This window comes from Diabrotica undecimpunctata, chromosome 1, assembly GCF_040954645.1.
Source record: "Diabrotica undecimpunctata isolate CICGRU chromosome 1, icDiaUnde3, whole genome shotgun sequence".
In the NCBI taxonomy this organism is placed as follows: domain Eukaryota; kingdom Metazoa; phylum Arthropoda; class Insecta; order Coleoptera; family Chrysomelidae; genus Diabrotica; species Diabrotica undecimpunctata.
The window spans coordinates 62,015,148-62,032,907 of NC_092803.1; the positions used below are offsets into that span (position 1 = coordinate 62,015,148).

At 30.9% G+C, this 17,760-nt stretch overlaps 1 protein-coding gene across 1 annotated transcript in view; it reads left to right on the plus strand.

Moving 5' to 3' along the window:
* Positions 1-17,760, plus strand: part of LOC140439042 (trypsin-7-like) — a 60,364-nt gene that overhangs the window by 26,481 nt on the left and 16,123 nt on the right. The window contains exons 3-4 of the mRNA XM_072528681.1: positions 1,749-1,884; positions 7,878-7,991. Of these exons, the coding sequence (XP_072384782.1) occupies positions 1,749-1,884; positions 7,878-7,991 (250 nt within the window). The remainder of the gene's footprint in view (positions 1-1,748; positions 1,885-7,877; positions 7,992-17,760) is intronic.

The following is a 17,760-nucleotide window of genomic DNA, read 5'->3' on the forward strand; positions in this document are numbered from 1 at the left end:
ATTTAATTTACCATGATATTAATAATAATAAAAAAATAATAATATTAATAAATATTAAATATGTTTACAACAGGAACATTTTTATTCTCGAGAGAGAAAGAGAGATAAAATATATCTTCTATCTCTCTCTTACCTATATCTTACATATATGTTTTGATTTTGCCCATTCACTCAATATATACGAATACACACAAATTTCCAACGTCGAACGCGCGTATAGAAGTACAATTAAAAACGAAATAAGACCAATAACTCGGAATATGTTGTAAATTTTCATTTTATTTTAAAATTTTGCATTTTTCGTATATTACATATATTCAATAAAAATAACGTGGGGTTTTTAAATATTTCAAAAATAAAAAAGGGAATTCATATTGGGATTCGAACTCACATACACTAGCGTATGAACCAAACACGTAAAATATTTGCCAATTAGACATGACACAAACGTATTTCAAAATTGACAGTTCTCAGTCATACAGTGATTTATTGAGATTATTATTTTAAAATACAAAGGACTAAAATAATTATGAACATAATAAATACTACAAAACATATCACATAAATAATATTAATAAATAATATATTATATATATATATAATATAATATTATATATATATATATATATATATATATATATATATATATATATAATATATATAATCATTATCATATGTAATGAAATCATTACATATGTAAGATAATGAGTAAGAGAGAGACAGAAGATATATTTTCTCTCTCTTCCTCTCTCAAATACAAAAATGTTCCTTTTGTATATATATTTAATATTATATATATATATATATATATATATAATATTAAATATATGTATAATACAAAAGGAACATTTTTATTCTCGAGAGATGAAGAGAGAGAAAATATATCTTCTGTCTCACTCTTACTCATTATCTTACATATGTATACTCCATTCGCTTAGCTCGGGCATATTTTGACAGATTCATTGTCGGAAACCTACAACACAACAATTCCTACTTCTCAGTATTAATAGCTCAAGTATCCTACTATTGCAGACTTCTTTCTTTAAAAAAAGAAGAATTATTCTAAATAGTGGAAGTGCTGAACCCATCAAATTTTGGGTAGTATATATTTAAAAAATATATTTTATTTGTTATAATTTAACATAACTATTAATTTATTATATATGATGCAAATAAATAAATATTGATTGTCGGTAATTTGTAAAGTTCTATTTTGTATACTATTTAGTTTAAAAAGGTAAAAGAAATAATAAATTAGACTTACTTACAAAGTGAGTAAGTCTAATTTATTATTTCTTTTACCTTTTGAAATGGACTCACAGAAGCAACACATTCATGATTTTACTATTTAGTTTGTTTACTGTTAATATTGGCTATAAGTACGTATGCTTGGTTGTATAGTAATTTCCAGCTACGTCGAGTCTGTCAAAAAGTAACTAACTTCGCAAAAAAATAATTACTAAATTCACTAGACAGTTTGGACTGGAGATAGCGAACCGAGTATAATGATTTCACCGATTCACTCTTGTACAAATTTCCAACGTGGAGCGCGCGTATAGAAGTATAACTTCAAAAATAGAAATGTACTTTCTCTGGAACTTTAATATTTCCATTTTCTTCTTGGATCACACAAAAAAGTAAATTACTACGTAAGTTTATTATTTTTGCAAATAATTTAAAAATATTTATATAATTGTTGACAGTTTTCAATATTTAAATAAAACGTTTATAATTTAATTTTATTTTAGGAACCTTAGAGTTGTAGTTGGAGTTTCCGATTTTTCCAGTGGTGTAAAATCTGCTATAAAAATTAAGAATTATACAATACATGAGAAATTTAATCAAGAAACATTTAATGGAGATTATGATATAGCAATTGTTAAGGTAGGTTTTTGTAGTCGTGTTATAAAGCAACTTAATTTAGCTTTTTCTATTTCGATTGATCTGTTTGAACCATGATTTGTTTTTTATAAACTTTTCTTCTTTTTCTGCTTTCACTTTTCTTATTTTCGTTTTCTTTTTGTTGCGGATGTCCCATTCTCTTGCTGATCTCGATATTGTTTTTTTGGATTATTCGTGTTTTTATTGCAATTATTGACTTAATTCGCAGAGAGAATACTTGCGAATACTAGATGCCTTGAAAACTATCGCCGACATGATATTTCTGTTTAGTGACTCAAAAAACCCCGGGATAACGAGTTTTTGCACTGATTTTGTATCCAAATTTCCACAAAACTCCAGAAAACGTAGCCCGTCCTGGGCGCCAGGTGTCTAACAGACCATCGTCATCATGATATTCGTGATCGCAGACCTCTTAAATAACGAGTTTGCACTTCAAATTGTCATAAAACTCCAGTTGATGAGACCCATCTTGGGCACCAAGTGCCTTGGAGATGATTGTTATCATGATATTTTAAACAGAGATCCTAAAAACCCCAGAGTGGTAATACTGAACTCATTTGCGACAATTAGATACTAATTGCAAATTTATCATTTTTCATTAGGGTCAAGTGCGAAGTAAAATTTATAAAAGTTAACTTTCTCATAGTCGTATTTTTTATGCTATATAGGAATAAGTTATACTTTCTATGACGACATAATTAGCTTGTTTGTAGTACATTTCTAAAAGGAAAATCCTAAAAAATTGATATATTGAAAAATTTCAGGAGCTTTGACAAAATGAGCAATGGTTACGCACTTGCCCAATTAAATGGGGCAAGTGCGTAAACTGATGTTAGTACGTGTACGAGATTATATTAGTTTACTTTGAGAGAAGAGCGTAATCTCTATATCTTCAGTAACAAAACAGTTTTCAAAATTTTTTAAAATTCATTTTATTTAAAAAGCTACAGCGTTTTAAATGTTTGATTTGTTTTAAATTCAAAACGAATTCATTTTTTTTTTCGTAAAGAACAAGTGAAAAATACTTTATTACTCAACCTTGTAAGTCGAAAATGTTACGTGGAATTTATCCTCTTCGATCCATAATGGACGGCAATAAGACAGAAATAATATCCTCTCGCAAAATTTCACTTCTATCTTCAACCTGCAGATATTGAAACAATGTAAAATTTTTAGTTTCAGACACTTTTCTTACCAGCTTCACAACAGGTTCATCGATAATCTCAGTAATTTGGCCGACAAAAAACTTAAATGTTTTCTTTGTACAAAACCTCACTTAACCCAGTCGCTTATTTTTGATTCATGAGGAATATCTATTCTTTCTTCTTCATATTTATTTTGCTCATTTTCAATAATTGTCGTAGTCTTCGTTCTCAGACTGGGAGCTAGAAATGTTTGGTTGCTCATCTTCGGAATTTTCATTTTCGCTTGTTATTTTTTTTTGCTTTAATTTTTTTTACGCTTTTCTTGTTTTTCTTTTTTTTGTTTTTTAAATCGTTCAAGTACAGCTTCCGCAGTAATAAGTTCCGCACCATTGCATATTTTATTTTTTTTCTGTTTCTCACTATTTCCATTTTTTATGCACGCTAACATAAGGTTTTCGAATGAAACAACAGACATTTCAGTTAAAATGTTCTTGTATTCGGTTGATTTTTTCGCTACTCGAAAAATTACTAAAATAAAAAATAATTACTTTTTATACTGGGTACAGTAATTAAAAAAAACTACCTAATACATTATGGTACTTGTTGATGGGGCTTGAATATTCATTTCAATTTCGGATATTTCCTTTATTATATCGTCTAAAAATAGCAGATTAGAGTTACATATTTTATAAAAAACCAGTCAGCTCATAAAAAAAACCATTAAAAAATTACCTTCAAGTTCATTTGGGACTGCAACAGAGGCAGCGTTTTATGTAAAGATAGAAGCAGTCTCGTTTGACTTAGCTGGTGGGTTTAAGACTTTTAACTGATCTTTTCATCTCTGAAACGCATCAGAATCAAATGTTTCCTCGGGGACTACTTTATTATTAAAGGACTATATTTCTGCTTTTCCAAAACTATTTTAAATAATTTTGCCTGAAAAGCTAGTTCATATTTTCCCCAAGAGTACAGAAACTTCGGCCTTTGGTAGTTTTGGACCAATATGCAATCTTTGTCGTGATACCAGTAATAGATCCCATCTATCTTTAATTGCTTTCATTACCGTCAAATTAAGCTGCTGGAGAATATGACTGCTATGCGGCAATAGTTTTATAATCGTCACTTGACTATCAATTGCCATTTGGATAAGGTTTATACTAACATGACTCACATGCCCATCAAAAAACCAAAGTACTGGCCGTTCAGAATCTATGGCTTTTCAAAAACTGTTTTTTAAATAGTTTTCGAAGATGTCGGTTTGCATCCATCCATTGGGTGAGACAGCATAGGTACTTTTGAAAAACGCTTTTCCCTCTGGAGGTATCATATGTGTCCATATTTGCTTCCGTTTAACTATAATCAAAGGAGGAGATTTTTCACCTCTCGAATTGCATGTAAAAAGCACTGATGTATTGTCTCTGCCGGAAGTCCTTGCAGGCTGGTCGCATTGGCGCATTTTTTCCTGCGACATCGGTTTTTGACGGATCCCATACTTTTTCATAGAGACCAAACCAATCGTTTTCATCCTCTGTAGAAAGTGTTGTAGCACGGCCATATGACGCTGACTTCTTACCTCTTCTTGCTTTAATGTGATTGAGTAGAGTATGTAGACGAATTTTGTATAACTTACTTAACGCATATGCAAAGTACGATCCACTTTTAACATCTTCTATAGTCTGAACAAATGTTTCCTTGAAATAATTCTTGCAATAAGTCTTTCAGATTTTCGAATATATTTTTGAACCATAATATTTAATTAGTCTAACCTAAAAATAAAACACACTTTATCACCAAAATTACACTGTGGGGTAAATGCGTGCTACTAAAATTACACCGCACTTACTACTACGCACTTTCCTTCGTATACAACTACGTTCTTATCCCATAACCTTTAAATAAAAAAGCAAATCAAAATAAATGATTCCCTAGTTACATCAAAAAACTAACTATTCCACTCCATTAGATTCTACGTATTTAATAGTGTATACTTACGATGATTTTAATTAAAACAACAAAAATATCAGCTTAATTTGTCACGACAAAACCACTGAGTACAATCATCACCCGGTAAAAAAGTTTTCGACGATCAGCCGGTAAGTCGGTCAGCGCCACTCTTTGTCAAGTAGATCAGTATACTTGTAGGTAGAATATTCTTATTTGCAGTATCAATGCATTTTGGAAAATTACATTTTCCTTGTTCAATGTTGCATCACTTTAGTTTACAACATTTCCTGACGCTCTTAATAATTGAACGCAATACGGTTTCGGTTCATTGTGAGACATTTAACCACAAAAAATTGGTTTAATGCTTTATTACCTCGCCTATTATATTTTTGGACGTTTTCTTTAATTGCTTTATAAGGCTACCGGAAAGATAAACGGTAGATCTTTCATTTTAACTTTTAAAACCTTGATAATCCATTCCGAGAATAATGAATTAGTTTTTTGGTTAGTACACTTGCGTTTAGTTAGTATAGTAAATAATAGTAATTTACGTCACAAGTTCCGAAAGTGATATTTTACGAGACGAGTAGGAAGTTTCCAGGGCGAGCCGTAGGCGAGTCCTGGAATCCTGCGAGTCTCGTAAAATTACTTTTGGATCGTGTTACGTACAATATTTTTCTGCAGCTGTTTTGTATGTTAAAAAGAATATATGGATAAACTTTACTTATGAACTTTTATTAAACACTTTAAAGTAACTCTCGTGAGTTCAACATTGGAAAAATCTACTTATGAATATTAATAACACAATTATAACAATTATTTACATTGATATTGTTAGGAATATTAACAGAAGTGAAAGTATTAAAATTAGTGTTAGACGTGTCCGTACATGTTGTACTTTTACTATTTTTTGAGATATTAACTTGGTTGCGGCCATTTTCAATATGTGAAACTGAATTTCATTTCTTAAAGAATTTTCTATGTATCTCTCTGCTACATTAGTTTATTTCCATCCTCCGTGTCTTTTCAAGTTGGTTATAGTACCACCACTATCAGCCAGTAAAGTGTCTGAGCGCATTCGTAGACAGTGCCCGGTGTATTCTTTGGGATGTGGTAATTTAAGAAATTCAGCAATAGTGCAGGCGATTTTTCCAAAAGTGTGAATACCAATAGGATGTATAGTACACCTTCCATTTTTGTAATATACAAATAATCTACGATGCTGTGTGTTTGCTTGACGTAATGAAAAATATTTTCTGTACAAAGGTTCTTTCCATGTTCGTTTTAGAATTAGGAATTTTAATCACCAACATGGTTATCTTATGTTCTATATCATCTAAACGACAAGCGCCTGCCTAATCCATTACTAATGCAACCTAAAATTTACAAAAAAAAGATAATAAAAAAAAAGAGGAATTAGATTTAATTATGTAACATTTGTCATTAAATATATCTTATCTTCAGCTTCTGAAAAAAATTTATCTATTTCTTCTTTATTCAATACTTTCGATTGTTTTGGTTTATAGCCGATGGATTTTCTTTAAAGGAAAGCAATAACTTTTGGATAGCGGCTTATATCTATATTATTTTTAATGTTAAGTGTAGACTTAAGCATCGAGTAATTTCTTCAAAGGCTTGAGTGCTTGTTTACATTTTTATCATTGCTCCATTTTTGAAATAAATCGTTGATCAATAATTCATACCTCTTTCTTGACTTTACCGACAATAATTCATAAATCGCGGCTTTAGCAGTTTCTCTAATTTCATCTGTAATAATTTCGGCTTCACTTTCACTGATGATTTCCATTTTTTGGATTAAAAAACGAAAAACTGAGCGAAAATACACGAATCTTAAATGACAAGCTTTATCATAATAAAATACAAAGTTGATATTAGAGAGTTTTTAAGCCCCTTATTTCAGTAACGTTAAACGGTGTACGTTATTCTGCTCATGCGCATTAACAGAACAATAGCAAATTACTTTATTAGCGGATAAGGTATTTCCTTATTTAGGTAAAAATAAGGGTCACGTTATTAAGGAATTACGTATTTGCAATGTTGTCAAATGCCATACACCTAAATTGTAAAAAACAAAAAAAGTCATATGAGCTAAACGTCATATGATTTGGAATACGTAAGGATAGAGTTAGTCGAGGAATATCCCTTTTCTTAAATCAAAAATTTAATTCACCATATTTGTCTTTAAATGTTTCCAACACAAAATATGGTCTTGATGCAAAAGGTATTACAGGATCAAAAATATTGTGAAGAATTAAGCCTCTTATCAAATTGTGATCTATTAGTTCTCCGTGTTTTCGTCGTCTTAATATATTTTCAATATATTCTTTCATTATGACAAATACTTCAAATAAAATAGGTTATCGAACTGCCGTTTTATAGGTTACGTTTGTCAAATGCCCATTAACGTTAATTTGTGTTAGCGTAATTTCTGAAAGCATTCAAAAACGATTTTAAGTAAAAACGATATCCCTTATTTCCTACTCAATGCGCATGACAAGTATAACGTTTTACGTTTGACGTACATGAAAAAGTAGAGGGCCTAAAAACTCTCTATTATTGTCAAAGCCGTTACCTAGTTACCCAAAATCGTCCCGAAAGTGAAAAAATTAGTCCCGAAAGTAACTACTTTCGGTACAACTTAGGTAAAATGGTACTTTAAATTTATTAATCATAACGAAAGTTGTATTTTCGAAACGGCTGCAGAAAATCAATATAAAATAACAATTTTTATAATTTGAACTATGGGATTTAATACGTTTTTGAGTATTTCTTTCGTATTTTGTAAAAAACGATAGGATGTTGTATTATATTTTTATATATATTTTACATTTACAGAATTATTATCTTGTTTAATAATTATTTTAGTTAGCTAAAAAAGTTGAATTCTCCGATAAGATTCAACCCATACCTCTACTAGAACAAGATGCTAAAGTACCAACGGGTACTGTTGTTACCGCTGCGGGTTGGGGTGAAAATGAGGTAAGATATATGTTTTGTATTTTGTATAAAATAATATCGTTTCTTTTTTCTTATCAATATCTTTATTTTTGTCTATTTTTTTATACGTGTACAGTTAAGTTCATGGTTCTTTACCTGTGCGTCGTCATTTAATGCATACGAAATAAGTCGGAAATTTACTTCTCGCAAGAGCAATTGACAGAAAGAGGCTACTGCTCCGATCACAGCTACGTTTGAAGTAGCTTAATAAATCTTTTTAATATCATTAGTGGTTAATAAATAAATAAATAAACAATTAATAACAATATAATTAACATTATTTATTTCAGATAATAATATTAATGCAAGATTTTGAACATATATTTTTTGTTTCTCATATTTAATTTTTTTCACTTTCAGAATCTAAACTGTTATCTCCAATGTTAATAATTACAGGTTCGATAATAATGTTACACACATTTTCTTCTTTAATATACCACTGTTTAATTAATTTGTTCGTATGTTCTACACATTTTGCCCAGGCGACATCGTTACACTTTTGAATTGCTTTTTTCACATACTTTAAACTGGTTTATCTCTATATCCATACATTCCTTTTTGTTTTTTTGAATTTAAATAGAATCGGCAATTACAAATTGCTGAAAAGTCAGGTTACTGTAATTTTAGTACAAATTCCAATAATAAACCTAAAGACTGATGGAAAATAGTAAATTTCAAAAGAAGAAACAACACAAGATCCAGTTCGGTACAACCTGATCTACCTCCAGACGAAATAATTTAATTTTTTACTACAATTCCGGAGAATATAATTACATCCCTTCCCTCTATTAATGTCGATGTCCTCTTCAATTATAAATTATAAAAATTACCCTTCCTTGAGCAAGTCCTATTTTTTCGTACCGTTGTGAAAGAAGAGGTCTCTCAAATAATAAAGTCTCTTAGTAATTCTAATTATAGGAACGTTCACGAAATTAATAGAAAAATTTTTAAAGAGACTTACCATATAATATCCTATTAATTTAATTCTATCAATTAAAGTATTTCCAGAAGTAATACCAATCTACAAAAAAGCGTTTTTTTTTTCAAAAACTGACAATTACAGACCCATAAGCATTATTTCTACTTTTGGAAAAGCGATTGAAAAAATTTTCAAATAACAATTTTATCCCTATGTTAAGTCAAATAATTACTTCAACAACTCACAATATAGTTTCAGAAGTGCTCGACCTACTACGAACGCGGTACTTAATGTTATGTGCGAGGTGATTGAGAGGCTTGAACCCGGAAATCCCATAGCAATTTTCTTTGTGACTTGACGAATGCTTTTGATTGCGTTTTACACGACATTTTGCTCACAAATTAAATTACTATGGAATCAGAGGTATCCCTCTTAAGCTTATAACTTTTTATCTATGTGGCAGACACCAGGGGTAGTGTCAAAAGTTTATCTCTCCGACTTCCTGTCCGTAAAACATGGAGTCACACAAAGTTCGATCTTAGGACCTCTTTCGTTTATTTTTTATGTAAACGATTTGCTTAAATTCATATCTCCGTACAAAATGATACAATTCGCAGATGATACGACATACGTTATATCAGGAAAAAATAATGATGATTAAAAAATGTCGCATGAGGAAGTTTCTACCAAATCTAGCTCATGGTTTGCAGCAAACAAACTAAAACTTGTTTCTGTTCTGATAAAACGCAAAATTTGGTTATATCTGCAAATAATTTACACAATGATCCAGATAACAAAGAGACTGCTAAACTATTGGGAAAAACCATAGATAATCGACTCAACTGGTCGGCTCGTATCTCAAAACATAAAAATTAAAATCTATTAAGTTCATTATTTGTTATTCGCCAACTAGCAAGGGTTGTCAACTTTAAACATAAAAAATAACATATTTTTCTTTATTCCACTCTCACCTAAAGTATGGTGTAATCATATGGGGCAATTCAACAAATGCACTTCAAATTTTTGGAATGCAAAAGAAAACTGTCAGGAATTTAGCAGGGTTTTGGTTATCTAGAACACTGCCGACCTTTCTTTATCAAACTCAAAATTATGCCGCTACATACTCTGTTGATATTTCAAGTTCTAACTGAAATTCACAGAAAACGTGCCCACTTAATAAAGCAGTCTGATGTCCATGTTCACAATACCCGCAACTGTGAGTAGCTACGTACAAATCGCTGTAGATTAAAGTTAGATTAAAGTTATAAAAAATATCTTGTAAAACATTGTTTTTACTGCTCAGAAGAATATTTGACTCATCGCAGAACATCCACTGAACTGCTTCCGTAACTTTGCCATAAATATTTTACTGTTTAATGTGTTCTTGTTTGTATATATTTAAGTGACGTTTGATATTTCTTTTTTATTTACTATGTATTTTTTTACTTACTACAAATAATATTTATATCTGTTATTTAGTTAAATAAATACTCGAATTTCTCTTCTACTTTTTTATTTTTTAAAGTACTTATTAAATTTAAAACAAGTTAAGTTACGGTTTCTTAGAATAGTGCGCAGCGCACGGCATACACATAATAGCAGAATCTGTTGTACGCGACTCACGGCAGTTTTGGATGAGTCGGTTTGTTAGAATAGCTCGCAACATCTCGCGCTCAAACCAAGTTTAGAAATTAGTTTCACGTTTGTCCTCTAGGTTGTACGTTTAGAAAAATGAATTCTCGCAAACTTAACGCAATAATTTTATTACTCCAAGAAGAGGTGGAAGAAGAGTTGATAATGTCAAATCTAAATAAAAGAAATAAAAATGAAAACCAAATTTTTTAATGTCGTAATACAGATGGTGCTTTTAGATTAACAGTCGAAAGAAGATCGTTTCAAAATGAGGAAAAATTTCGAGATTATTTTAGACTTTCCAGAGATTTATTTGGAGTTGTCTTACAATTTATAAGGGATGATATTATCTAAAAAAACCCTAGAACAGAAGACATCACTTAATTATTACAATAATAATAACTATATAAAAATTAAAATTTCAGTATAATATAGTAGAAACCCTCAATTCAGAAGAGTGATATCATAGTTTAAACGTGGAATATCCTCAAATTTAAATGTACACAGCGGCCCTCGAAAACTGCCTGTTTTCTCGATTGCAATTTGCGTTTCCTCATAAGAAATTACAGAATATATAAAGTAGTATATTTATTTGTGCTTCTCTATAGAAAAACTGACCAGGAGTTGTCGTACAGTGTAGCCAAATCTTGTTCACAAGTAGTAATTATGGTCATACAAAACCTGTATTCTTCCACGCAGCGATTATTACCGTCATAAAAATACAAAAAAAACATGATTTTTTCAATAGTAAAAATTAAGCACAAAATTGTAATGAAATAAATTTTATTTATATGTTCCGTTTCGTTACATATTTAAATTTATAAAATAAAAATCGATATTTTAAAACATTATTTTTCAATCGTTTGGCAATGTTGGAATTAGCGAGGAAATTCCGTTTACAATTCGGACGCAGACATGCCATAAAAACTAGTTTTTATTATTTTTTCGCCGAAGGAATGGTTCTTTTACATGGGCGTTTCTATGGGTAATGTATTTTGTGAGTATATTTTATGTGATAAGTTGGTAAACTTATTGTTGTCAATACTGTTTTAACAATAATGTATTGTAGTATTGATAAAACGTGTTATTGATAATAAGAGTGTTATATTTTGTCGTTTTATAGTAAATTTTTAGTTATATTCTTATACAGAATTGTTCAAATTATTGTATATACAGTATATACACAGATTATTGAAATACAATGGACGAAAAACCGAGTTGTTCCAAGAGAAGACAGCAAAATTCTGATGTTGATTCCAAAAATGAAAAGCCGCAAAAGAGACGGAAAATGTTAACGTCCGAGGGAAGGTAATGATACGAAACGTTTATGAAGGAATTGTAGGCAGAAAAATGGAATTAAATGTTAGCCAAGCGATCGACATTTGTAGCAGTTTAACAAAAGTATCCGTTAGCTGTATTTATCGTGTACTTAAAAATACATCGGAAAATAAAAAACAAGAAAAAGGTAAAACTAGAGGTAGGAAAAGCATTGTTTTCGATGACGAGACAAGGAATATTATACGTCGAAAAATTCATTCATTTTATTTTCGAAGTGAAATTCCAACACTGAAAAAAATTTCTCAAGAGCTCAAAAACGATGACTCTTTACCCAAGATATCTGATAGGGTGTTAATCAGAACCATGCGCGAAATGAACTTTCGATATGTAAAACGCAACAGAAAAAGTATGCTATTACAAAAAAATGAAATTATTCTGTGGAGAAGAAAATATTTAGAAGAAATACGAAAAATTCGCAGCACTGGATGCAAAATATATTATTTGGATGAAACCTGGATTAACGAAGGTCATACAGTTGGAAAAGTTTGGCAACATTTAAATGTCAAAAGTAAACGCGAAGCATTTATAGAAGGCTGGTCTACAGGATTAAAAGCTCCATCAGGAAAGGGACGGCGTTTAATCATCACCCATATAGGAAGTGATACAGGGTTCTTTGATGATGGTTTGCTTCAATTTAAGTCAAAAAAAACAGGTGATTATCATAAACAAATGACTTCCGAAGTATTTGAGCGCTGGTTTAAGAGAATCTTACCAAAATTGGAATCTGGGTCTGTGGTTGTTATGGACAATGCGACAGAATTTTATTTTATTTTATAGGATTTTATTTTGTTTTGTTTTATACTGTTTAAGTGTTTTGTTTATTTTATTTAATGGGACAGTATGGCTCTTGGCGAACACCCATTTAAAAAGTGACGCGCCACAAGACATACCTCTCGGGTGGTGGGGAAACTGTCTTAAAATTTGTTTTAAAAAAAATTCATTGTGTAACTCTTTAAGGACGGGTCACGTCAAAAGACGTTTTAGCGTAACTTCCGCGACAGCCTGGTGGCATCAGTAAGCTTTCTGCAAAATTACTTGTTTTTTATAGCTTTTTGTTTGTGTCATTCTCTATTTTTAGGAGACTGTATGGAATAAGCCACAAAATATTTATTTATAGGTTTAATTTACTGATTTTTCGATCTCTATATAAAGACATCGTTTTCAAATATACAAGTGATAGTAATATTTATTTTTCTATGGCTTTTTGCTTGCCGTTTTGTATATTTAGAAATAATGGTGGGAATAAGTAACAATATATTTAATTGAAATGTTTAATTTACTGACGTTTCGATGTCTATATAAAGAGATCGTTTTCAAATATACAAATGATAGCAATATTTATTTTTCTGTGGCTTTTTGCTTGTGGCATTCCGTATTTTTAGGGAGAATGTTGGAAATAAGCCACAATACATCTATTTACATGTTTATTTTACTCACGTTTCGATCTCTAGTACAGAGACCGTTTTTAAAGTTAAAAAAAAAGAAAATAATATAAGAATATATAAATATATAATAATAAACAAATAAAATAAATATAACTTTAATTTATATCTTTGAAAACGGTCTTTGGATATAGAGATGGAAACTTCAGTAAAAACCTGCAGATAAATATATTGTGGCCTATTTTGAACAATAATATTTAAACAATATAATATAATTAACGTTGAAATAAAAGTGAGTGTACGCCACTGGATTTTCATACGTCTTTCCCCACTTCTACGCCTTCAAACGATGACTCACTCTCCCAAATAGTGAAATTAGAGTTTAGATGTGTACATTTAGCTCAGCTGAACGTTTGCATCCAAATCAAATCGCAATTGATTCCAGCGCACACCGTCGACGTACACTGCTATCGCTCTGCAGTGCCGCGCAACTAAGCAGAACCTTTATCATAGAGAACCATTTCTTTGATTTTGACGAACGTGCGCGGCGTTCGACTGACTGTGAGGTTAACACTGTTCTAACAAACCATAGCTTTAATGTGCTTGTGAGGTAAAGTGCATTTCACTTTTGCGAAAAACTAAACAAAACTATTTCTTAAGTGTTAACTATTTCTTAACTAAACTGGGAATAAGGTTAACTTTGTAAATTAATGACAAAATAAAATACATTTACTAATTCAACTCCAATTTAAAATTAGTTGTGAAAATAAGTGTTTGTGTAATAAAAATACTTTTTTATTGCAAAAAACGGGATAAAAACAGCAAAAAATACAACAAACTGACAGCCACAAGTAAACAAACCAGAAACGTCACAAATTCTACTTAAAATCTGAAAACTTTCTCGCGTGTCTTATTTGTACCTATTTCTTTTCGATGTATTAAATTTAGAGCGTTCATAAAAATAACATGTGTCTTTACTTAATAACAGGTGGTAGTTTTTGTTTCATGCTCGTGAAAGACAATGATGCTAGATAAAAAGTATGTGTTTTAAGGTATGTCTTATCTCGCCAGGTATTAATGACGCACAGGTAAAGAACCATAGACTCAAGTGTATCAAAGGTAAATAACTGAGAATTTAGTGACGGTAGGTATTTAGGTAAAAAGAGGAATTGTTATAAATGTATAATGACAGAAATAGCAGTTAGAAATAGTTATTCATTTAAACTAAATCAAATTCTTAAAAGTTATGTATTGGGTTAATTATAGAAAGTCGTAGAACTTGTACTTAATGAGGCAGAAATTTGGACTTTTACAAGGACGACTAGAAGATTAATGACGTAGATGGACGATTCCGATTTTAAGCAAGTTCTTTGTGTACTTTTACAGAGTCCTGCGCAGAAACAAAGTAGATATCATCATCATCACCCAGCCCTTGGACTTCACTGCTAGATATAGGCCTTTCTTATTTTTATTCATTAGGCTCCATCTTGAGCACTTTTCATCCATTCTCTTGACATTTTCTTGAGATCATCAGTCCAACGAGTAGGGGGTCTTCCTCTACTTCTTCTGTCTAACCTCGGCCTCCACTCAAGCATTCTGTTTGTCCACCTTTCTTCACTGAATTGGGCGAAGTCCGGTCCAGATCCATTGCTAGTGTAACAATTCGGGAAATTACATCGGTAACTCCTGTTCTTCGTCTTAAGTCTTTATTTATAACTCGGTCACTTATATATTCTCAGTATTGACCTTTCCATTTTGCTTTGAGCTATTTGCAGCGTTTTAAAAGTTATAGCTGTCAATGTCAAAGTTTCGGCACCATATGTCATCACAGGCAACACACATCGCTCAAATGTTTTACGTTTTAAAGAAATTGCTTTATCGCTTTTAAAGACACCTTTGAATTTTCGATAGGCTGCACATGCTAGGTTTATTCTTCTTCGTAGTTTGCATATTTGGTTGTCTCTTGTGATCTTTGTTTCATGTTCAAGGTATATATATTTTTCCACCGGCTCCACTTCGTTGTCTCCAATATTGATATTTCCGCTAGGTACTAGGTTTGCCATGAATTTTGTTTTGGAGATGTTAATTTTAAGACCCGCACTAGCACACACTAACTAAACTTCATGTAGTATTATACATATCTTCATATTTCAAATTTGTTAATCTTCTACCGTCAACGTTCAGGCCTTTCTCTTCAGAGTTAAGTTTTTTACAAGCATATTCTAGTACTGGGGTAAACAGTTTAGGTGATTGAAATGAAACAAGGTATCACTCTGTCAGACTTCTCTGCTGGTTGAGATATGATCCGTGTTTTTATGTAGTTTCACCACCATAAAACGCAACTGAAGTGGATATACTATAGGAAAAATCTACAGTATCAAGGTATCAGGTTTAGATAGCAGATCACACGGAAAGAATCCCGAAAGTGTATTCGGTTAAGAAACTTTGCGGACGAATACCAGACAGAACACCTCGAGTAAAGCTCGATTAATATTAACTTCACCAAGACATTATAAAAAAGTGCTCGTCACTTAGTTTAGTTATTCCATGGTATTTTTGTATTATCTGTACATCGAAACGATAAGACACAATGTCACATAAATGCAAATGTTGGTAAAGAGCAAAAAAGAATGACTTTCGTCACTCTTGATGTTTAATTTTTTCCAAGTTTTGAAAATTATTTAGTATTTTATTAGTAAGGTAGATAATTTTGTACTAAATAATTGTACTATACCTGAGAGTTGAAAGTGCATAATGTTATATATATATATATATATATATATATATATATATATATATATATATATATATATATATATATATATATATATATATATATATATATATATGATAAAGAACAAAGAGTTTCACTTTCCTGCCCTATTAATGACTGCAACCTCATAATAAAACTTTATTTTACATAACGTGTCAGTCAATAATACCTTACTACTTTATATATATATATATATATATATATATATATATATATATATATATATATATATAAGCAATCTTTTATTTTAGTCTTGGTTAAAGACATGTTTGGTGCTTTTTCTCTAACAACGTGCTATGGCATGGAGCGTTATCCATTTTAATTAGGAATGGGCAGCCAAATTTTTATTAGTAGATTTTCAAACCACGTTTTAAAAGTTGATAAAAAATTTGCTTGATCCATTTCCCCTTGGTAGTCCATTAAAGCCGATTTAGAGAAAAATATGGTCTCTGCACCCTCAATGAAGCAATTTTCATTACCATTGCCGGTACAAGTGATACATAGTTTGAACTATATATCACGAATCATTAACTAAAAATTCTTGTACCGGCATCATTTAATTTACTTTGAACCGTTTGACCTAAAGATGCTTTGCAAAGTGTAGAAAGCGAAACCGGTCGTTTTGGTAGTAAAAATAAATTGATTGTGAGTCAGTCTTATTTTATTTCTTTTACCTATTTAAAATGGACTCACACAAGCAACACATTCATGATATTTCTTAGTTACTTCTTAGTTTTTTTTCTGCTGTAATTACTCTCATAGGCTAAAATAATTGCAATATGCATCCTGGCACTTTCCTTAACCATTTCAGCTGTTTTAGTTGCTGGTACATGTTTTATTTATTGGGTTGTATGAGAATCCCTGTTAACGGTTTTTTATTGTGTTGACAACAACGGTGTTTGAAATACAAAGAGTATTCAAGAATATTACCTTATAAAGATCGATCTATCGTTTTTTTTAATAATAAAACTATAAATCAAAGTAGTATTTTTCCACCTCAGATTTTCTGTTTTTGAAACGTGCTATATCTATGACATCTATGAATGATTGCAAAAATTGTCTCATCAAATCACTGTTCCTATCCTCCTGCCAGTAATTAGACAATATTAATTGTCTGTCTGCTATAGATAGTTTTTCGTAACATTTCATGAGACAAACACATGTGGGCTTTAGTCTTCTTGGACCAACTTGTTTACCTTTAGCCGAAATATATGCCTTCAATCCTGCACACAATGCAGAATTAGATGCATCTCTTGTAGAAAGTGTAAGTCAGTTTTCGAAAGCAGGTTACATCTAATTGTGGTTTACCATGATCATCATAATCTTCATCTGAAAATGTATGTAGTTTACTATGCCAGCAATTATACTCACTTTCTTCAGCAGCTTGTGCTGGCAGTACAAGTTTTTTAGCTCGGAAACTCATTGAATTTTCGAAGAGAAACTTAAAATATAAAAGTTGTAATTACCAAACGTCAACAAAAGCATTGACACCATCAATGCGTCTTGCTAAAGTCTAGTTTAATTTTAACATGTGGACATAATGTTTTTAAACAGATGTAATCTTCTTTGTTCCTTAAGGAACATAACACACTAACTACTTATAGTGTTGTATGCCTCTATCTAGAAAAGGCACATAGTGTTTTAATTTTGTTTATAATATAGATTCTAGTGGTACTAGTAGATAGATAGTGCTATGTATCTTTAAAA